General features: G+C 40.4%; 1 protein-coding gene across 4 annotated transcripts; it reads left to right on the forward strand.

Annotated features, from left to right (window-relative positions):
* Positions 1–178: 178 nt before the first annotated feature.
* Positions 179–23,535, forward strand: ttyh3a (tweety family member 3a). Of its 4 annotated transcripts, none has more exons than XM_086185332.1 (16): positions 179–305; positions 1,045–1,273; positions 4,190–4,359; positions 6,582–6,693; positions 6,846–7,066; positions 8,892–8,987; positions 9,580–9,652; positions 10,793–10,868; positions 14,168–14,223; positions 14,869–14,961; positions 15,819–15,911; positions 17,108–17,244; positions 18,416–18,589; positions 18,947–19,022; positions 19,571–19,672; positions 21,446–23,535. In XM_086185332.1, the coding sequence occupies exons 2-15, from the start codon at positions 1,148–1,150 to the stop codon at positions 19,649–19,651; spliced, it is 1,584 nt and encodes a 527-aa protein (XP_086041458.1). In that variant the 5' UTR covers positions 179–305; positions 1,045–1,147; the 3' UTR covers positions 19,652–19,672; positions 21,446–23,535. The 4 variants fall into 4 exon arrangements, with proteins under 4 accessions (XP_086041458.1, XP_086041457.1, XP_086041459.1 ...); XM_086185331.1 differs by lacking the exon at positions 179–305 and adding an exon at positions 312–594; XM_086185333.1 differs by lacking the exon at positions 179–305 and adding an exon at positions 312–594 and having other exon boundaries at positions 1,083–1,273.
* The last annotated feature ends 220 nt before the right edge of the window (positions 23,536–23,755 follow it).

The following is a 23,755-nucleotide window of genomic DNA, read 5'->3' on the forward strand; positions in this document are numbered from 1 at the left end:
CTGAGATTTACGGACATCTTATTTTTTTTTAAAATTATTACATGATAACCTGAGCTTGAAATTTGAAAGGTGTGCTTCAAATTGTCAATTTACCAGCAAACTGTGGACACGTGCGCTCGCTTATACATTATTTCAAGGCGTTTTCCTGCTCTCAGTTCTGCAGTTCACAAGCGGGTTTCCATATTTCCAACATCCTATGAATATAGCATGAGCTCATCACCAGGTCGCCCCTGAGTGGCGCTACTGCGTCACTTTTAGCTCCGTACACCGAGGGCGTCTGAGTATGCGGGCCGAGCCCGAGGAAGGTTTGTCAGCTGAGTGAATGAACAGTCGCCGCGTTAGCTCCAGTCTGTATGGAGGTTTTACACTGCAGGGGTTGTTTGAGTTGTTACGCCGGAAGGAAACTGAAAGAGACGAAATGAGGAATAACCTACTCAACAAAAAAGGATGTAACTAACCGCAGCCCAGAATGACAAGTGGACAAAAGAGACTTCTTGATGTCGTTCGCCTTAGTGTCCGAGCCTCACTGCACTGAACCAACCCGCAGCGACACCGGCTAACGTTAGCTGAGTTTACTCGGACTAACGTTACATTGTGGGTATAATTAGTTCAAATACTGCGTGTATTACCTCGTGTATAAATAGACAGGGTACCCAGCTCAGCCCCACCTATAGTTCGGGTGAAAGCAGGCTTCAAAACATTAGTTGGCAGGCTAACACGCTAACTAGCTCGGGACTGGCTAAGCTTCAGGTTGTCTGGGTTAACGCTGAAGCTAAATTTCTAATCTGTTAGCATGATAGCTACAGTCGCAATGAACAAGTTAACGAGCTTCTTGTTTTGCTATCAATCAGCAGTAATCAGTGTGAACTATCATCAGCCACTGGAGTAAGTTATTGATGCTAATAAGAAAATCTTCCTCGAGTGGTAGTCATATTAAACTTTATTAGGTCTGTCAGTTGTATGTTAGCGAGTTTGCTAACTTCTTTTTCAGTCTACCAGACGAACAATCTTGTTTTTGTTCTGTTTTTTTCTTCCCGGATACAGACAGACTTTTTGAGGTGGACTCCTTTGCCTGTTTACAGTTGGAAGCATCCTCGCTTGTCTCTCGAGTTGCCTCACAAGAGGATCGCACTGACAATTGCTTGCAATGGCAGCTGTGGTAAGCTACTCGCCACCATGGTGGGTGAACCTGCTCCATAGACTTCCCCATTTCAACTTCAGGTTCGAGCAAACAAGCAGTGATTTCCGACCAGAGGACTGGACTTATCAACAGGTAAAAAGTCCCTCATCCCTTACAAGGTATTAAATGACCTTAGCAGTTGGGATTGTAAGGTTGCATGTTTAGAGATGTGTTTACATTGAGTGTTTGTTCTCGTGTGATTTAAGTGTTCACACATTGAAATGATGTACAGTAACTTCTGTAATCTGTAGATTTATATTTGATATAAATAAGCCACAAAAAAAAAAAACATGTTAGACCCTGTTCTGTTTCTTCACCTCTTGATTCATGTCACCATCTGTGTGTAGCTTCCTTGCCTTGACCTCTTCCAGCCATGCCAGCTGGTAGTGTGCAGTCTGATCTTAGGCACCTAAATTGACCTGGGAGGCACCACTGATCCTCAAAAATATTGGTTTTCTCTTCCTATGCAATTATAATGTCAAATACTTCTGCAAAGAGACAGGTATATATTCAGATTAAAGTTACTGAAACACCAGGAAAAGTCTTGAATTAGGTTGTACATTACTGAGGGTAGGGCAGTATGACATTTGTTCTTTTATGGTTACTGTAGAAGAGAGTGTCAAATCAGGTCAAGTTATATGATTTACCTACTGCGGTATGCAGCACTTGCACTGCCCTTTTTTAACTAATGCATTCTTTTTTGGCATTCCCTGTTCAGTTTAGTCATCTCAGTACTGTGATTGACACAGACACCCATTTGATTTAACTCAGGATCTAAATAATTAGCTCCGTGGGTAGCCTGTTTGAAAATGGTAGGTACTGGATGCTTGGAACAGAATGAACTTACCTAGCCATTTTTCTTGCTTCAGTAGTATATAACTGTTTATAGGTCATTGGGAGGGTGATATACATGTAGCATTATGCAGTCAGTACTTCTTAACAGGTGTCCTTTGAAAGAGAATGATTGATTAAGATTCACAGTATATGCACCTAAGTAATTTATCACTTAATGACAATAACAATGTCAATAACAAAACCACAGCAATTTTTGTTAATGCATGTATAAATGAGTTAAATGCAGCAGTACCACATCCACTGTGGTGCTGTGGCTTCTGAAAGACTCTCCTCCCTGTGCAAGCAACAAAAAACAGGAAGATGTATTCTAGAGATGAAACAGGAAGATGTATTCTAGAGATGGCAGCAGTATGTGGGTGATTGTTAAAAAGCTTGTAGAGACATATGAAAGAAGTTTCAGGGACATACACAGCATTTAGTGAATTGTTTTGCTTTGGTGTCAGATGTTTCTGGCAGATCTCAAACTGGGCTTAACTTAAGCTAAAATTGGCACCTGAAAAAAAGGAAGATGGTCTCCCAAGGTAGCAACTGAAGTCTCTTTGGTTGGAAAAAGGTCACATTTTACCCTCTTACATTTGCTGTTGTCTAGCTCTCTAAAAGTATGAAACCTTTATCATGGTGGTACACAGGAGAGGTTCCTTGGCTGGATAGAGGTCAACAGCCACAACATCACTTTTGCAAGGTGAAGAGTATCAAGTAAATGCTGAAGGGTTAAAAGACTGAACATCAAAATATTGTTGAAATTGCAATAAAGCAAAATGCAGTTTCTAAATCAAAAGAACTGGAGCTTTTATAGTGTGTGTCCCAAAATACCTTTAAAAGTTAAGTATTGGGGTGTGGACAGTTATGTGTCATCATGCAATACCTTTCATGAAAATTTTAATTCAGTTTTGATGTAGATTGCAGATGTTTGACCTCAGTTGCACCAGTTGTTCTGAAAATGCAGTATGGTCAACATCGGACTAGCTCACTAAACTAATTGCAAACCTATACACAATGACAGGTTGTTTATTGTCAGAGGAGTAATGACACCATCGAAGCTTAAGGGCAGAGACAAGATGACTAAGTGGCCAGATGAGATGATCATGCAAGTTGCAAACAGGGTGTTTCTGTATACGCACTATCACCTCATAGGAGATGATAGTGCAGATGGTACTGCAGAAAACAAACTTGTAGTAGGATTACAATGTTTACGCCTCTATTCCATCCAAGCCACTTGTCTGGGCTTAGCTTAGTCTGTCATTTCTCCTCAGTTGTTTGTTTCTTAGGCTATCATAAATATTTGGACAAAGGAATCAGTATAGATTGATGACAATCCCTCTGAACCTGTAAATGTTCTTCGGTTGAAGTCCTGCTCCCTCATAACTAGAACATCTAATAGTGCCTTTAGTAGTGTCAGTCACTGTGAGGTATCATTGAGGATACTGAATAAAAAGAGTGACAGGGAAATGGAAATTTGTCCTAGCAGTGAATCCTCTGAGGTATAAGTGTCACTAAGACCCTCTGTCTGACCTATATAGGTTGTGTTTCTGTAGTCAGAGGTTTGACTCACATGGTGTATTGCTCTATGGCTTGCTTTGAAATTTTTTGTGATAGCTATTGTAATATGTGGCTGCTCTCCCCAATTTGTGTTTGTATTATCATGAATACAATGTGAGATTATATTTGCTCTGGGAGTGCTCATCTCTCCCTTTTCATTTAACTGGGCATTTTGTGATATTGTTCTCTCCAAAGATTGATTAGTTTTCCCTGCCTTTGTTCGGTATATTTCTGCAGAACCAGAAATGACAGCACCCATAAAGAAATTAAAATAAATCATCCCCTTTCATCTTAGACAGATTCAATTAAAATGTAAGTGAGACTTTGTTGCAGGCCTGTTGTTTTATTGTGTTACTTTTTAACACTGCATTGAATATAAAGGTTAAATTCAGACATATATGTTGAAGGGACTACTACAGTAGATTCACCAAAACGGTGTGTTGTACATGTCATTGAATTAATTTCAATATCTACAAAGTGCCCTGGAGGAGATTTCAAAATATTAAGTTAGAGTGCATTGCAATGTAGCCTATAAATATCATGATGTTAATCCGTTGATGATTTGCTCACCCAAAATGCTATCAGCAATGACCTTTCTGTAACCCTCTTCCCTAGTCCATCCTGTTACTGGGAGGTGTAGCGCTTGCATGTCTGGCCCTGGACCTCCTGTTCCTGCTCTTCTATTCCATTTGGCTATGCTGCCGGCGGAACAAAAATGAGGATCAACCCACTGCCGACTGCTGCTGCACAGCCTGGTGTGTCATCATCGCAACACTTGTGTGCAGGTAAGTGCAACCTCCGGATGAGAGTGGTGTGGGGATGTAGTGCACTCTTTTGGATCTGCAAGCATAGTTACTATCTCCATAAACACAGGGTCTTGCCTTCTTTTATATCAGTGCTGTCCCACAATTTTTAGATTTTTTTTACATTTTTCTGTAAGATTATGTGTACAGCATGATCTTTGCTGTAGATCACCACACCATGTACTGCTGCATGTCTGTAAAGACTCTTGAGAGGCAGTTTGTTTGTCGAAGAATCACCAAAGAGAGTAGGAGTGCACTCTAGCACTATTTACACCCCAAAAGATATGGATTTAGTGAGAAACAATGAAACTGTCTGTACCTCCTAACCAACAGAAACCCTCCAGGAATAAATTGTTTTTGTGAGTTAGGTTTTAAATTGTGAAGCAGTTTTTTGTCCCTTGAGGGTTTCTGCACACACAATGATCCCATTCAAAAAGAATCATCATTAACTCAAGGTCAAATGAAATGGGTATATCGACAAACTTAATTTGATTATCTAAGTTCCAAGCACAGACAGATGCACATTGTATGGCAAGGGTGGTGAAGGTATTTTTGTATCTGCACATTAAACCAAAGGAATGAAAAATGATAGAATGGGAATGCCTAATTTTATGTTTTATTATTACTAGTAGATACTGGCTTCATCGGAAGCATGAGAACGCTACCATCTGGACATGCTCTATCTATCCGTGAACACTGCATTCGTTTCCTGTTTTCCTCCCTCAGTTGATGAGCCACTGGAGAGCCATCACAGTTGATTCAGAGTAGCACAAAGAGCTTGGGGACCTGAAGAGTACAAGAACTGCATTACAATCACTGCGCCAGTGTCTGCTTGTAAACACACACAAATGTGTTTTAGTAAAAACAGGAAAAACAAGTTAGAGAGATGAGACATTTATGTGTTTGGTTTTGCTCTGGGTTTGTTCTCTGACAAAGATTTCATACCTGGCATCAATCCAGAAAGCACTCCTCAGCTTTTAAGGATATTGGGATTATCTACAGATATCATTAAAATATTGCTTTTGCCATATTTTTTAATTTGCATTCTAATAAATAAATTTGCATTGCATTAATCTGCAATACAAACTGTTGAGTTTTGATGCTGATATCTATGTAATGACCCCCAGTGCTGCACAGGGTAGCCTGCTGCAGTGCAAATTAACCAGCTCCCCATGGCATGTAAGCACTCTTGTTCTAACAACTCACATCAAGCCAAAGCAACAACAAACACCGACTGTATATTTATAGCAGTGGATATGCGACTCCTCTGTGTTAAAACGTTTTTAACAATTTCCCGCAAGGGATTAATAAAGGATTTCTGATTCAGCCAGCAATTCATATTGCTTTTTTGTACGTTAGTACAGTTAAGTCACAAAAACATTTAATGTATTAAAAAAAGCAAGGTACTTTCTAAATGATATTTGTGTATGGTTACAGCCCTAAAAGGCTGTATATTCAAAGTTTCACTTCCCAGTTGAGAGCTTGCTTTTGTTTTTGCTGTGACACAGCTCCTGTCCACCTTTTTCACACTGCTGAGTGTGAGAGGAAGAGATTAGCAGCCCTTCAGGAAGAGGGAAAACCTATTGAGTCACTGAGTGCTGTTGGCTGAACACTATTGGACTAGTCTGACTTTCAGCTTGAAGTGATTCACTTATCATCAGCCCACTTGATAAAATCCACTTTGGCATAGGATGGGTGTCACCGAAAAGACTAACAGCTGCAGCACAAGAAGAGATATCAGCACTGGAGTGTCGCTCTTCAAATTGCTTCCCAAAGTACAAAAATGAATTTCTTTTTAGTCACTGAAATACAGTAGATATATATGTGCCAGTATCACTGCTAGTTATCAAAAATTGCCCATCATAAAAATGAATTCAATACAACTAAAAATATATTTTCAGTCCATGCAACAGTGCTTCTTTTCTGCTAACGAAGGCCTGATAGTCAGCCATCGTGTAGGGTTAGGGGCATACATGTGGCCCATTCCTGTGTGTTTCCATGGTTCTGTATGGATTCTTTCTGCTGGAAATGAAAGGAGCCTGTTGACTGGGGTCTGAACAGACAGGGTTAATGTGGAGTTCACACGCCTCTCTCCCTGCCTCACTATCTCCCAGGCTTGCTCGCCTCTCCTCTATGTGTCTTTTTAAGCTAAGCCCTCCCCCTCACCACCCCATCTCTCCTCCCTTTCTTTTGTCTCCTTTCAGTGCTGGCATTGCTGTGGGTTTCTATGGTAACGGCGAGACTTGTGATGGAGTGAATCGGCTAACATATTCCCTGCGCCATGCTAACCGCACAATCACTGGGGTGCAGAAGCTGGTAAGACTGACAGCACAAATTATACCAGAATGTTTAATAATTCATCACCCCTGTGCCGTGAGCATTCCCACTTTCCCCTGCCACAAGATAGTGAATTCCTTTGTCTGGTCTGAACTCTGCCATGAACATGTTTGTCCCTGTGCTGGGTCTAGGTGTATGACAGTACATCCTCATTGAACCAGACTGTAGATGACAATCTGCAACAGCTTGAGGGCCAGTATGCGCAGCATGCAGACTACCTGTCCATCATCCAAAAGCTGCAGGGCCAGCTGGACGAGCTGGTCAGACAGATGGTGGAGATTCCCTTCTGGGACAATACCAACATCTCCCTGGAGGAGCTTGCGATGAAGATTGAGCTGTATGACTGGTACAGGTACGCCTGTAGTAGTGTAGTCAAAGTACTATCATTCAAACAAAATGGGCCATCCAGAGTAATACCATAAAACTGACACTCCAAGTCAAGGGCTTCTGTCTCATTTTTACACTGATGTGCACTGTTGCAGAAAGGATGTAGATGGTATGTTGCTGTCTGTACAAATACTCACAAGTGCTCCTCATTAGTGTAGTACTTAAATAATTCTTTTTATTTGTACGTCATATGCATTGTACTAGTAATAAATGATCCTAACTACCAATATTTCTGCTATAAAAACAGCAAAGTCACTTGAATAATTCCATACTTAAAATCTCAATGAATAATACACCGGACATTATCCCCGAATGAATGGTGGAAAGATTGATGTTGTCCTCTATCATCTTCTGCTGCTAATGTGAAGGGATCAGCGCTTGGCAGGCTCTACTGGGACTCGGGGCTGCTGTCTCAACCAGAAAATCTGAAAGAATTTTGACTTTGGAGTCACTTATGTTTAAGCTTGGCCAAAATAATTAGGGCCTGAGCCTGAAGGTGCTTCAGGCGAAGACCCTGTTATGTTTGCTCGTTTTACTTGTTTTCACACCTTGACTAAAATATAATGTGGATTGAGGACTGCAGGCAAATCATTTAAATTTGTCATTGTTGTACAAGTATACACTTTGGGAAAAAAAGATTGGCCATATTAGTCTTGTTGGTTTAATGCTGGTTACATTATAGGGTGTAGATGTTGGCTAGTTAGTTAAAAAATTGTCATTCTCTCTCCTGTCTCTCTACTCAGCTGCCCGCTCTTTGTATGTGTATGATGTGGGAGCTCATATCAGCCTTATATCAAACCAGGTTTCAGCCGAGCCATGAATAGCACCAAAACTATTCATTTCCTGGTATATAAACATAGTGAATGTATCACTCATTCTAATTCAAAGCAGTATTTCAGGTCACATCCATATTAATGCTGCAGCATTGTCAAAAAGAGTTTGAGCTTTGCACCACAACAGATGTTTGGCAATACAACTCTTTTCATTTTTTTTAACTTGCAGTACATATTTTTATAAAATTTTCAGTGCAGAAACTTACACAAGCAGTTTACAACTTTGTGAAAACTGTCTCTAACCTCTGACTTCATATATTCTTTTAGTATTAGTTTGTGTTTTCCCAAGTGAGAACGGTAACAGCGGTAACTGCTGCTACTCTGCCGGAAGTTTTAGAATTACATTATCTGAGTGAAACTAGAGGAGGCAGCAGCTACAGACAAGTGAATCTTAATTTTTCAGCATATCATTTTGCCGCTGGCTTGGCTACAATCACAAACCTGCGATGTTTGAAGATATCAAAGTCAGAACTGTATTATGGCTCATATATGCTGAAAAATGAGAATATGCAAATGCAGTGATAGTTCTTTCTCAAAACGGTTTCCTGTGTTTCTTTGGAGTGTCACACACTTGCAGCAAAATTCAGACAGATTTTGTTAATTCAAAATGAAGGTTTAAAAGATAAGTTAAATGAATTCTAAATCTTTTGCAACAAAAAGCAGGTTTTCTATAATATTAAACCCTGGAATATGTCTAACCTTTGTTCTTAATGTTCTAAATGGCAATTTGTCCTCATTAAGATATTTGTATATCAATTTTATAATGAACATGTTTGGCACTGCTTGTTTAGATTAAGGTGTTTACTTTAGAAATATGATTTTTAAAATGTATTCATAGATAGATAGATAGATAGATAGATAAAGATGTGTATATAGATAGATAGATAGAGAGAGAGAGAGACCGCTTCTGTGCTGTGTTGTGCTAATCATGTCCTTTTGCTGTTAATGCCTTCACAGGTGGCTGGGCTACCTAAGTCTACTGCTGTTCAATGTCTTCATCTGCCTTCTGGTGCTGTTTGGCCTCATTCGCAACTCCAAGGGAACGCTTATAGTGTGAGTCTCATCATAAGATTATGTGACCAGGCTACTTAAGGGAAAATGTTTCTGGCCTGGGAAATAATTTTAGCAACTGACACAGAATGAGTGACAATTACTCTAGACGAAAGCCTGCAACTCATCAGGGCCACCTTGTCATTTTAAGTTTGTCAGGATAAATTCACGCTCTATATAATATCAGCCGAGTCACAATTCATTTAGCACAGACATCGGACTATCTTCAGTGTTTTCTGGTGATAACGAATAACACTTTGTGATACACTTTGTTTACACAGGTTTGCCATTATCTTTTATATTTGATTGATCAGTTAATGCCATTTTCCCCATTTTGGGCACTAAAACACAGGAACTAGTATAAAAAAATAACTCATCACAGGTGTACAGCTCTTATATCTCCGTGCTCTTCCCCCAGCTCTTCCTTCCTCTGCTACTCTCTCTGTTGGGAGACTAGTATTGCACTGGTGCAATATAATGCATTACAAAGCATAATAAATGACGACCTTAAAGATATCTCATTCCATTCAGTGGTGTGGTCTTGCTGTAGCACTGTCACTTTAAGTGTCCTAAACTTCACACATCCTCTCCCCAGGGTGTGCTTGTTTGGTGTAGTGGCTCTGGTAATCAGCTGGGCTTCCCTGGGGCTAGAGTTGGCTGTCTCTGTGGTAAGTGTCTCCATCAGAGCGCAATCTTGTTTTCCTGATCGTGCTGCAAAGTTCATTACCTATAATTGGATAACACATTTTTGTGCCACAGACTGCTGAATTTGGCCTTGGAGGGGAGTGGGATTGCTCTTAATTAGCACAAGTGATGAGTCAAGTCACTATGAAGCGCATAGAGAGACAAAGAAACGTTTGTATAATAAAATTCAGGATGATATCGTGACCTTGATACAAATAGAGTCCTGTATCCCTTTAAGCTTTTGTGAGGGGATGTTGTCTTTTGTTTTGTTTTTACCCCTGCAACCACTGCTGCTTGTGTCAACACTGTATTTCAACAACTGATTGACTAAATCATACAAAACATTTAAAAAATGTTGACAACTCTAAGCTAGGTCCCTTCCTGTGGCAGCCATATTGGATCATTGATTTTTACACCATATTGAATATGGGTTATATTCATTGATGGACCTTTAATTTCATCACATTTTTGGCAAGACTGAATGCCTCATTTGACAGTTATCGGCTATAAAATCTTTTTTTATCTCCCACATGCCATGAAGGACTTTATGTGCAATGACGTGTTATAGTAACATAATAGTATAACAGTCGGAAGATGAGCATGCTGTATTTGGCAGATAACCTTGAGAGTTACAGGCAACTGACCATGTTTTGTTAAAAAATTCTTTTTTTTTAAATCTACTTTAGTTGTGTTATTATAGTGAACGAAGAGTACATTTCGAAAATGTTTAACACAGCATTGTTGTTTGGTTGCATAATAATTGCATAAACTTTTCTCTCCATGCAACACTTTCCAGAAGGAGTAATTGTGACGTTGGAGACCTAAAACCAAATGCAAATTAATTAGGATTAAATCTGTCACAACAAATATTGCATCCCTTGTTAAAACAACAACAACAACAACAAAGCAGCTAGTTTTGCTCCTTTATGGACCAAAGCTAGTCCAGTCTATTCTTAATGCATAAACAGGAAAATGTGTGGATTGTTTTCATTTTTCTTTTTTAATACTAAAGAATATTTTGAAACGTGACTAAGCTGTAAGCCTCATTAAATATGATGATACATTGACTTTCATGTGTATTGATTTGTTTGACTTGTAAATATACATTTTCTTCTTCTTTCTAGACCTCCAGTGACTTTTGTGTAGCTCCTGACACATACGTCACCAAAGTAGCAGATCAGTATGGCGTCGTCAAGCAAGGTACAAATTTGATATCAGAAGAATGCGAGATTGAGACTGCCATGTTGTGAGCTGCTTTCGAATTCCATCAGTCAATGGAATATTAGTCATCTCCAATTATAGGGGACACATTGGAATATAAAGCTTTATGTCCTCCTCCTCCTTCCTGGGCTGAATGGTCTGATTATTGTGCAGCAGTGAGATGACATTGTTCTGAAGAGTGGGGTTTCCTTGTCTGTGGCCCATAAAAAGCCCCTAAAAAGCCCTGCCAGCAATGTCAGAGGGCAACGAGCAGTCGTTTAAAGCAGTACAGAAGCTTCTATAATGCATCTCTTTTTAGTAATTGCCCAGCCAGAGTATGATGGGATGATTGTAAGAGGAGGAAATAGTGTGTGAGATGGAGGAGATTGTTGTAGATGCAGGATATTTCTGTAATTGTTGTCTAAAATATTGATTTTTTTTTTTATATACCACTGCAGTCACTCGTCTCATGCAGTCTGGCATTAGATCTGTTGGGATGGCATGTGCAGAGCATCTGCGATCAGTTTTATTGGGTGAAAATATGCAAAAATACTTTGCCTTTTAAGCAAATAAACAAGACAAGGCAGAGAACACAAGCAATTCCAGATGCAAGTGATGAAAAGTGTTACCAGAAAGTTCATTCTTGACCAGAATTCTTTGTATCAAAGTTGAATTCCCAGTATTAGTAAAACATGAGTTATAATATACTACATGGGAAATTTGTTTGGAAAAAACACAAGACCACATAAATATCTAATTTTTCAGTCTTTTTCTATTCTCTTTCTGAAAATACACGGAATGTATGAAGCAAGCTTTTGGTCGGCTCAAAGCAGAAATCAGGGCATTAGCTGTAAATGTTGTGTGACATATGTGTGGTTCTTCTGAACCATGAGCAGCCACTTGCTTTATTCAGTGACTGTGTTATGCTGCATCTATGAAGCTGTGTTTAGCCTCGGGCCTGATTCATGCAGTATGGGGGTTGCAGTCTCCTGTAACACATGTTAACTAGACAACAGTAGTTAATGTCTGAAACTGTTCTGATGGTAACTTTGCAAATTTAACGCTTAATTAAGAACCCCAAAATACGTTTCCTTTTATTTATATAAATGTTGTCTATGTCGGCCAGTTCTGATGCACTTTTATTGATTTCACTGCTTCAGACTGTGTCTCTTAAGTAGCACAGTGTGTTATTTATACAGTGGATTTATTGCTTTCCTTCCCTGGATGGCTTTTACATTTTCTTGAACGTACATTATTTCAGACATCTTTCTTCATTCCTCTGCCTCTGATTGTTGAGCAACTGTGTCAAATATTTGGTCTTGATCCAAAGAGAAAACTGGTTTGTCTGTGCACTTGATCATTTTATTCTGATGTCTTATTTTCTGAAATGATTGAGGAGCCAGTGGCAGCCTCTACCTCTGACTTGATCGGTCCAATGGTTAATGCTTCTCTCAACCAAAAGTGTCAACACAAATAATGCTAAAATAACAAAATGTTTATATTGGAGGTGGTTCATCTCTAGAACATGTGCTTGTTCAGTGTGGTTGGCATTTATTGGCTCATAGTTCCTTATACTTGGAAAAGCTATGATAACAAAATAGTAAGCGAGTGTTTGACAAAAGCTCCAGGGACTGGAACTAAATCTGTATTGACTGCCTTGCACTGCCAAAGTCTGGTGTGATGAGCTGGTGGGCTATCGTGTGGATGTAACCCCTGAGCTGTGGTTCACTGCTAATCAATCTGATCATTTAACAGATTGTAGTCTTGGTTTTGTTCAGAGCATTGTAACTGAAGCTTTATTCAGAGGTATCATCACTGAAATGTAAGCAGAACTAAGCAGGCATTTTGTGCTACATGGAGCAAAAGTAACAATAGAGCCACATAAAATTGTTTTCTGAAGTGTTTGATCATTGTAATCATTAAATGTGTTGTCTTTTAACCCACTTGTTAGTGGCTCTGGATGGGTTTGATACCAGTACTAGTTCCAATTTTGGTTCAGATTCTGGATGGTACCCAAGCCAAATAGTGGCAGCAATTTTCGTTCTGAATTCTCACAGTTGATACTCTGGGAAACGACTGTAGGCCCATCCCCATGATGATGCATCTGTAGCTCCTTCCAGAACTAGTCAGCCTTCAGGAAATCTGCTGCTCTTGATATTTCTGTGTGTGTGTGTGGGTGAGGGTGTGTGTTAGGAGCTGGATTGACAGAGACTTGCATGATATCTTTGTACTTGAACTTCTGTTCTCACAAGTGTGCTCAACTGTGTGGGAAAGAAGCTCCTCGCACAGGGGCTTTTGTGTATGTGTGTGTTTGTGTGTGTGTCACTAACACCATGTGTTATATTGTCGGCTGTGTTCTCACAGCTTGTATTTGTGGACTTTGCTACAGCTTTTGAGTCACACGATCATGTAGAAAGGATTTCTCAGACTCCTACAGCTACTGTGAGCCAGGACAAGTAACTGGAGTGGGAAGTAATGGCATGTGAAAGTCCCTAAACCTTAAATATAATCTCTGCTTTGGTTCATGGTTCAAGTCTGATCATGTAATATAACAGTAACTCCAGAGGGGATGTAACTGCTTTTCAGGAGGTTCTTTGCAATAATGGCTTTAACTAAACTTCTCACTTATTGTGTGTTCTGTAATGTGTAATTATGTTTGTGCAGGGGAAAAAAACAATCGCTCTTAAAATTAAGTCACGTGTGAACTTTGCTCTTTTGGAACAGTTCACCATAGATCTCGGGGTTTGTTCGAAGAAGCAGTTAAGCGGTATCAGGGCAGCAGGGAGAAAAAAAATTGCTCAAATAAAAAGAAAGCTGTGTGTGTTGCAGTCTTATTAATAGGATGTCAGGCTCATTCATCTTAAATGTTGTTGCATTTTGGGTTCTGGCCAGCATTTTAGAAAAGAATGAAGATTTTCTGAGCTTGATGGGTAGTTTCATTGGTGTGATTGTTGATATGAAAACTAGTCAATCAACAGAAACTCAAGCAGCACCTACTTTAGTATCGTAAATAATTATTCAGTTTTCCTAATATTCAATTAGGATTCCTAACATTTGCTTGTCCCCACCTCACCTATTTCTTGAAATACATATTAAAGTTGAATTTATCTGCATTTTATAAGGTTCTAGCTCAAACTCTGAGAAATTGCAATGAGGTTTCATTATCGATAACAAGCAAACCACTAATCTAAACACATTAACAATAAATATTCTGTGTATTTTGTGTAAGAAGAAAGCTATTGTGCTATATATGCTTTTATGGCCCTGCTGAAATATGCTCTTGTCCCATTTACTCACAGATATCCTGAGGTACTATCTCAGCTGCAGTTTGGAACAACCCAATCCCTTCCAGCAGGTTTGTAAAGAACATTTATTTTGCATGTTTGAGTTTATAACTTGTTAGTGTACTGTCCAATTATTGTGAATACCCAAAAGCTTTTTGGCCCATGTTGCTGATATGCAGACATATCATTAACAACACAATCTCGACATGATGTTTGAGTTGTAATTGGTAAGAATGCAAGTGGGCACAATGAGTCACTCCCATTGCATCCAAGAAGTTTTTTTTTTCCAAGCAAGGGTACAATACTTCCCATTCAACTAGCTAGAAAAGTGATACAGTGCAGCATTTCCTGTGTATCTGTCCAGATAGCATGTACATGCTTCACTGCTTATTAGTGTTAGAAGTAGAATGTTACTTAAACTATGAATTCATAGATGCTTTGATTGACTGACTACTTACATGTTGTCTTCCAAACGGCATGAATAAATAAACACTTGAGTGCTTCCCAAGCCAAGGAATCTATTGTTAGAGTCAATGCAAAGAAAAGGAAGTTATAGAGAGATACATGCAGTATGTAAGCCTTTCAGCTCACATCTATGAATGTTGGCATGTTCTCACCAGCCTTCCACTTGACTACAAATGGAGACAGCAAGTGACAAATGGAAATTCTGTTGAGATGCTTTGGGCTGTTACAGTATTTATGCTTTTTCTTTTCAGAAGCTTTCTGGGAGCCACAAAGCTCTAGTTGAGATGCAGGACGATGTATCCGAGCTGCTGCGCTCGGCCACTAGAGAATATAAGCAAACTAAGGTATGTCTAAGGTTTCACCCATCAGTGCACTCACTGGGTAGCTGTTGATACACCCACCTACCTATAGGCCACAAGTTGGCTGGTACCATTGTACCATTTGTGTTGACAGAATGTCCCAATGAATGGGACCCAAACGAATGACCTGCAGAGGAGTGAGGTGCACCTGTCCACATAAAGATCTGCTGACAGCCCACCTGGGACCTGCATTATGTCCATTTAGCTGCATTAGGCTTTCACTGGCTCTTGTCAATAAAGCACTGTGGTATTATTGTCCAGCACTGGTCCTTACCAGTTGACAGAGGCACGAATACGAGCTGACGCCGGGAATAGAGAGAGGCATATTTCACTTCACAAACCCACACAGAGAAATGTGCTGAGCTTGTGGAAACATTTAGATCAGGCAATTGGACACATTTTCCAGTGGAACTGTAATGAGAACAGGAGGAAGAAGGGAGGCGGTCCATTTAAATGTATCATACATAAAGATCTGCCTTTTCAGCTGGGGCTGCTGTGCACTCTTGTGTATTGATGAAAGATGCATCCCAAATGATTGCGTCAACTGGATAATCTGTGGCTTGATCACTATCAAAAGATTGCTTCACTTTTCATTTGCTTCCTTTTTTTTCAACAAACGTTCTGCTATCTCATTCCTGGCATCTTACACCATTTACAAGCAGGAATGGGAAACTACCACTTTCAATAATTCCCGTTGTCCACATTAATCCATCTAATTTATTTTGTTTTCCAGATTCCTCGGTATGTGGGGGAACTTGCATGTCACAACCATAACATAGTTGCACTACATGTTAAGCCTGTATCAACAGTGCTGTTTGGTGTTTCTCCTCATTCATTTCCAGGGAAGTTTGGAGGAGATCCAGGGGATACTGAACACCACAGAGATCAGCCTACATCAACTCACTGCCCTGGTGGACTGTCGCAGCCTGCACATGGTGAGTTGGGATTAGAAGACTTACAAACTGAGACATTCTTAGTCCAGGGTTGCTCTGTGTCTCATGGAAAAGTGCCTGAGCATTGATGTGTTGTGACATCTCTGTAGTCCTGCTTAGTTGTACAAAGCAACCTTTTTAAAGCAGCTCACTCCACTTGTCAATGTGAATAACATTCCTTTATGAGAGTTCTTATCCAACTGATGCTAGCTATGTACCTTTTGTGAAACTGGCTGATGGGTGCTTGGCTCACTTCTCCACACTTGTCACTTCCAAATTCTAAGTGCACACATGCATGTGTCCAGTAGATCTTTCTCGTTTCTGTCTGCACTTCCCTCCCAAAGCTGTACCTTGTTACCGTGCCAGAGCTTATTCAGGAAAATTACAGTATCTTCAGTAGAATATGAAAGTGCTTCAGCTCGATGCATTGCAAACAGAGTGGTGGAGCTCAGTCACGATAGTGTGGAGTGTTGAGTTGCTTTTCAAACTTTGGTGGAAGTGCACTGCTTTGCCAACTGTGAGCTCATGGTTTGACCTAGTTTAAATGACAGGTCATTGTGGATTCATTTTAAAGACCCTCTTAGAATCCACATGCTGAATTTTTAAAGCACATCTCAGCCTTTTGCTACCTTTACATTGGAGGCCGATTAATCAGGCTGATATTTGGCTTTTTTTTTTTAATTTGGCAGAGATGCCTGAGCTGAGAAGGCAGATTAACAAGCAGGCATATCTGTAGGCAGCCCAGTTTGACGCCAGTGTATAGGCAGACTCTTAGTGGGTGTTGTCTGTGTAGAATGTGGTGTATTTATACATGTGTATACACATTTTTTTCCTACCTCTAAGAAATAAGGAGATGCTGCTGATTAATGCTGTTTAGTTCACTTATTTTTCATCCAGAAGTTTTGATTACTTGTGGAGACTTGTTTAGGTGAATACATTTTTAATTTAAAATAAGATCATGAACCACAGTGCAACTCAAGCTCTTTTGTGTTTCATTTTTCATTATTATATTGTTTTATTTTTTGTATATAAAAAAGTGAGAACATTGAAAAATCTTGGCATCATCTCGTTCCACCTCTCCACACAGTATTTGGTCTCTCCTTGGTTTGTGTTTATTAAAATGCTTTAGATGTTTGAACAAAGATTTCTCCATTTAATCGATCCTATATGCTCATAATTGCTCTTATAAACTTTTGCAGGACTATGTCCAGGCTATGACAGGACTGTGTTATGACGGACTGGAAGGCCTCATCTACCTCGTGCTCTTCTCCTTCGTCACTGCTCTCATGTTTAGCTCGATTGTTTGCAGCGTTCCTCACACCTGGCAGAACAAGCGGTAAGCCCACTTTTACACTATCCTCCAGAATCATCATAGAAGGCAGCACAAAAGCTTTTAGGTCTGTATATAGTACAGTGTATACTGTAACAAATAATTCAAGAGGATAAGCCCATCAATTAATTATAGTTTTAATGCATTTCTTCTAAGAGTGAATCATGTCTTGTTTGTACACAGCAGGAAGCAAGCAAATATAAATCTAGACAGAAAGATTAATCCTTTTGTGTTGGTTTTTGGTGTGCAAAGATTGGCTGGACATGTCCAGAATGCTCCAGCTGCTTCCTCAAGTAGATTACTCCTCCTTATCCCCATACTAATTGTGCAGAGTTGGCCTAAATCTATCAGAACCACCGCCTGAGCTGGTGTCACTTTCTGCAGCAGGAGTTTGAAATCATTCAGATTTTTATGTCCTATAAACAGGAGATTAGTTTGCAGGATGGGATAGAGTCATCAGCTCTGCTGCACTACATAATTAACTGACCCCTCCTATTTTGGGGGGGGGGGGGGGTCCTCTGTTTGATCTCAGTAAGAGCTTCCTGTCATAAAGCAAAGGCTTACACGCTAGCTGTCTGTTTTTCTCAGTGGTCCCAGGGAAACTTGTTTTATTTTGGTGTTGTAATGATGAACGTGCACTAATTATTTTGTACCCCTCTAGAGTTATAGCTAGACATGTCAGATTACTGCAGAGTTTCCTGTTGATCATGTCTGGGGTTAGTTATTATTTAATTTAAGCAAGATGAACTATGTTACGCTATGATTTCATGGACTAGCTATGTCAGGAACAGCATGCAAGATGAACAGGCTTTTTATCTGGCTTAGATTGTTGTGCATCTCTTAAAGAATCAGTGGCATCACCTTATTTCTGAAGGTGACATAGGGAACAGATGCATGTAGGGTCATTTGAAATTGGGGATTTAAGTTTTCCTGTTGGAGCAGAGCGAATTACGCAGGGTTATTTTCATAGCTTACTTACATTAAGGTCACTGCATCTTCTGTGCTTCAAAAAGAAGAGAATTCATATTTTCCTCTCCCCTAGGCATGATGAAATGGAATCAAAATGTGACTGAGAATAAACACAAACTGTGACCACGTGGCATTCTTTGCTCCTTTGTCATCAGTTAGACAGAGCAAGGGTTCCCTCTGGTGGTGGCTTGACAGTGTTGCTTTGCAGGGGTGATGACGACAGTGAGGACGAGTCTCTGAGCCATGGAGGAAGGCAAAACCATGATAACCTGTACCGTGTCCACATGCCCAGCCTGTACAGTTGTGGCAGCAGCTATGGCAGTGAGACCTCCATCCCCGCTGCTGCTCACACTGTCAGCAACGCACCCGTGACGGAGTACATGTAAGTTACCTCTGCTGTGCTACTCTGAGTTTAAATCAGCACTGATGGAGAGACAGTCATCTGCTCAGTGTGGGTGATATTGGACACCGTGTGTACTCAAGGGCTAGTTTACAAGTCTCCAGAGAGACGCTCAGCCGTCCTAGAGAAGGTCACGCCACAACCAGCAGATGCAGCTGTTGCTCTCCAGCTGTGTGTGAAACTCAAGCTCTCATGAGTGAAACACTAAGGGGAGGGAATTTCCCAGTTAACTCCAAAAACGACATCACAAGTTTCATAAATGCAGCATACAGTTTTATTTCTGGAGTTGTTTGTCAGTTTAGTGCATATTGTTTGATTGTTTTGTGTTTCACTCTGCAGGGCTCAGAATGCAAACTTCCCAAACTCTCGCTGTGAAAACACACCTCTGATAGGACGGGAGTCTCCTCCCCCCTCGGTAAGTTAAGAACTGTAGGAACACCCCCTGGTCCATCTGTCAGGAACTGACTTCAATAACATAGAACCCTGATGTCTATATTAATGAACCCATTAGAAAAGCATGAATATTTACAGTTTTCCCACAGAAACATGAACTTGTGTAATAACAAGTCGTCAGAAAATCCAAACTTAAGTTCTTGTTTCCGTGAGCATCCAGATAGTTAAACATCTGTTCCAGCTGTGACAAACCCTTCCTTTTGAATGGAGAGAGGCAAAACCAAATTGACTTCAGCTACAAGGACCTTTTAAAGTGTCAACTTGATGTTTGATGGCATTGTTGTTTACTGAGTACACGCTGCAGAGGTACAGTAGTAGCAATGTTAGAACATGTATCACCAGCCATCCTCAGTCATTCCCTCCTGCCCCGCCTCGGCCTGAACCTCTACCGGAGACCCTGCCCTGCCTGGTGCCTGTGTGTCTTCCTGGACCTAGACACTGGTTTCTATATCTTCTCTATACTCTCTTCTTGTCGTTTTTTTGTTTTTTTTTTTCTACGAATCCATACAGTTGTATTTGACTGCCGCCGACAGTAACAGCGGTCACAGCTGGCAGTTAAAGCCTTCGGAGAGTTCAAGATCGTTTTGGTAACCTCGTCTGCTAAGCTAACAGGTACAAAACATGCCCGCCTCCTCCACCCGCTGGCCTGTTTCTCCTCTGTAGCACCTCCCAAACCCAGCTCTACTCACCCCTCTATTCAGGTCCCACCAGGGCTGCTGGACCCCTCACTCCCCTCTGTCCTGACGCTTGTTAAGTGTCCCACCTGGTGTTTGTCTCCTGTGGCCCCAGGCTGCATGTACCCCTACCCCTCTGCACCACAGTTGTATTGGGAGGAACATGTAAAGCTGTAACTCTGCCCTGAGGCTCACTGTGACCTACGAGTCCATGACAAGTCAGATGAAACACCACTGACCATGTGGACTTCCTTTGTTTTGGTTCTTTGGTTTAAACTTTGATGTAAAGAGTAAAATATTATGTCACTGCACCTCAGCTTTTGGGTGTGTAACAGGATAGTGACCACTTTTCTGTCATTTAAGTGGTTTGATACAAATAGTGAGAAAAAAATTTACTCAGATACTTTCTGCTACATTTTAAGATTTTTTAGACTTAGGAAATGAGGCAAATTACTCAGCCATATCGTTTAAATAGAAGGGCATTCGGTAGAGAGCCCACCTCCACCAAGGCCAATGCAGTAAAATGTTGTTACTGTGTTGAATGCACCAAAATGTACCGGCTTCCTCCTTGACCTATGCTCCGTCCCTCTGCAGTGTTTTGTGAAAATCTGACTTTTAGATTTTGTGTAATCCTCCTGAAAACCTGGAGGCAGTAATTCAAAAATGTCTGCTTGATTGGCAGTTATTTCAGATATTCATGGTAGAATAACCACATCACAGTACACAATATTTCACACATTATCAGTCATAATAGCATTCAGTGCCACAGGTTATCTGTTTTGATAAAAGGGCTGAGTATGAAAAGAGATGTGCAGCTGAGATTTATCGTCTAGTACCACGGACATATAAACATACCCCAAGGGTTAACCTGGTATAGCACTGCACTCACACTGATGATGCGCACCGGTCTTCTTCTTCCGAGGTAAGTTCTGCCGGATCTTTTAGCCCTTACTGGTGCAGATGCTTCAGCCTTCACTTCCTCGACAGGCCCTGTGGAAATGGCTCTGAAGGATGAACAAATATGACAAATGAAAACAACAACCACCAATTCCACGAGTTTGAAATGCAGCCTTCATTGTGTTTGTATTGCCTGTATTTAAAAAAAAAAAAATTTAAAAAAGCATGGGTGCATCCTAAATGTTTATGAATGACTGCACCTGCCGATGTGCATGGAGGTTGACAATCAAAATAAGTTAAACTGGTGTATTTAGTGTCTGATCAGCTCCTTGTACCCTGATGTTGTTGTCCTCTTATTGATGTCACTGTGACGGTTTCTCTTTCAATCATTTCAGCTGTATATTTAGATTCCAGCACTTGGGATTAGCTCATCTGTGTAGGATTTTCTCTCATCTGTTGACTAAGTGTGTACAGGTGTGAGTAACGTGTAATGCACGTGTAATCTGCATGTTTGTCCACTTTTTTTAATTTCTGAATTACTAAAAAGGTTTTATTTTTACTGGATGAAATACTGGGTCCCAAATGTCAAACTGAACTTTAAAAAACAGAAATAAAAATCCCAGTCTTTAAAACCTCTTTTGTAATAATGTGAAAATCCTACAGAGACTATTTTTTAAATGTATTATTGATGTTAGAAACTTTACCTTTTGATTACCAACTATTTTTCGTTTCATTTTGTTTTTGCACCATAAAGACTGCAGTTTTAATTGATGCGTTGTTCTTTGTCATTTCCTTTGTTTTTTTTCCCCCTCAGTACACCTCCAGCATGCGAGCCAAGTACCTGGCTAACAGTCGACCAGATCCCACCACCCCTGCGGTGCACTAGACAACACTGGACTGGTCCTGTCTGCAGCACTGACGTCTCTAAAACCACTCAGCCGTTCAATCAGCCCGTCAGTCCTCCTTTAATCATAGATGATTTTCCTGTCAGTCTCTCCATCCTCAGCCTCCCTTCACCGTCTCACTTGACTTAAAATGGAAACCCAAATGTGCTTTTGCTGATTGCTGGAACCTTATTCCAAGAGTCAGGAGTGAAAGGAACTCTTTTCTTTTTAAATTCCTAGGGTTCTTTTACTGGTGTTTTACTGTTGTGAGATCATCATTGTTGCTGGGGATTTCTCTGCAGCAGCTCTTGGTGTGATGGAGCCTGAACTGACTTAAACACTCCCCAGTTATCCCTCTACACATGAACACACCACGATGAGGTCACATCTAACACAGCGTTGCAGTGTTGACGACTGATCACTACTGGTTGTTGGTGTGTAAACTGTTCTGCTGTCCCCCATTCTCGCGAGAGTAATGTCCTACTCATACAGACGGGAGGAAGCAGCTGTCTTCCTCCCGTCTCAACTGTAGACATTGTTTCTCACACTCAGCATACATCAGCCTGTCTACGCTTTTTTTACATCTCAGTTCCTCAGGTCTGCTTTTTTAATGCAAATCCACTCGAGTCCTCCCGTGAGATTTGCGTACATCTTCAGTTAATGTTGACGTACTGTATGTCAATATTTCTTTGATATTGGCTTTGTCTTAAATCTGATGTCTGGGACCAGTCATCCTGCAGAATTGCACTGGGACACTGTTGTTTCCTGTGGCATTTTTAATACGTTGATGAGCCACTATTCCCTGGCAGTGACTGTAATAGAACCGCAGAGTGCTGCGAAGCTGTGAACTTGATTTTGGCGCACACACACGCTCTGGAGCTGCACGACGGAAATGCAGCCGAAGAGTCTGCGAGCAGGATGTTAATCAATAGAGAGGATGAACAGTGATGGGTTTTTTTTTTCTTCTATACTACTGGAAAGCAACGATTCTCTTCCATCTCCATAAAGATGATGCTGGGCAGACAGAAGCGTTTGCAGTGCACTCTTCATCAGACTGCTTGTTATTCTCTTCATGTTCCTGTCAAGTTGTAAAACTGCATCACCCCTTAGAATATTATTCACACACATACACACATTTACTCTATCAAATGCAGCAGTTTATACTTAGAAAAATCCTCTCACTGAGCAGGTCCTAATTCAAGTGAAAAGATGAATAATTCAAAGGGGAATTTCAGAGAAACCTTTTGCATTGGCGAAGTGTTTCACAAATGTGTTTTAGCATTTATAACATAAGCGCGAGTGGATGCTGTGAAAGGGATTGGGATTAGCCTGAAGTTTTTTTGCCAACCTAATCTGGAAATCCTCCGTCGGGCTACCTGAAGCATGACGATCCTTCATACGAGGGGTGACATATTTGGACTACTGCCGCTTCTATTAGGTGTGCGTTGTGATCAAGAGGTGAAGACTGTGCCATTGAATCTTTTACTCTGCGTATCTTTTCAAATGTCTGTAAAGGTGTGACAGTCCTTGATCGCCTGACGTGCAGTCGAGCAAGACGAGACTTTCTTGAATCATTTATGCTCTGTAAAACATTCTCCCACTGATGCAATCGTTCTGTTTCTGGCCGCTCGTCCTCTTCTCTTTGTTGTTTGTCATGCAAGGCTGTTGTACATATTATAAACATTTGTTGAAATGAAGAAACACAAGTTGACATTTCCTTTTTAATTTCATTTTAAGCTTATTTAACATTTTTTACACAAATTTTTAAAAATTGTTTTGCTTGCATTTTTTAAAATTTCAGTTTAGAATCTGTAGTAAGCACGTGTTGCTTCATTCATGTGAATACAGTAAATAGATTTAACTGTTTTTTTGTTTTTTGAGGGGGATCATTGTAGATGTTATCAGTTCATTTTATACATCTTTTTTTTTTTTTTGCTATCTCTAAAACATGTACATGGTAAACCTGTGGTTATATTGAGCTTGAATGCTGTGTTTTAAAATTAAAAAAAAAAAATCCTTAACTGTGATTCCCCAGCGTGTTGGATTTCTTGGCGATGGTGATGCATTAACATTTAAACAGGAGCAGCAGCCGGATCCTGACCGGCAACAGACACTAGGTAGCAGCACAACATCACTTCCTGCTGCCTGCTTTGTAGTTCCTGCGTCCACGGGTGAAGAACCTGGCCTGGTTTTCTTGTTGAACCAGAACTTGGCTTTATTGTGGCCACTCGTGTGAACCC

Source organism: Aulostomus chinensis, chromosome 18 (assembly GCF_037954235.1).
Source record: "Aulostomus chinensis isolate RoL2024-O1b breed Wild chromosome 18, RoL_Achi_v1.0, whole genome shotgun sequence".
NCBI classification, from domain to species: Eukaryota; Metazoa; Chordata; class Actinopteri; order Syngnathiformes; family Aulostomidae; genus Aulostomus; species Aulostomus chinensis.

Excerpts from the sequence above, each read along its gene's own strand:
- ttyh3a (XM_086185332.1), top strand. The coding sequence starts at position 1,148 with ATGGCAGCTGTGGTAAGCTACTCGCCACCATGGTGGGTGAACCTGCTC. Across the intron at positions 6,694-6,845 it reads TCACTGGGGTGCAGAAGCTG|GTGTATGACAGTACATCCTC; the intron begins GTAAGACTGACA and ends TGCTGGGTCTAG. Across the intron at positions 15,912-17,107 it reads ACTGTCGCAGCCTGCACATG|GACTATGTCCAGGCTATGAC; the intron begins GTGAGTTGGGAT and ends AAACTTTTGCAG.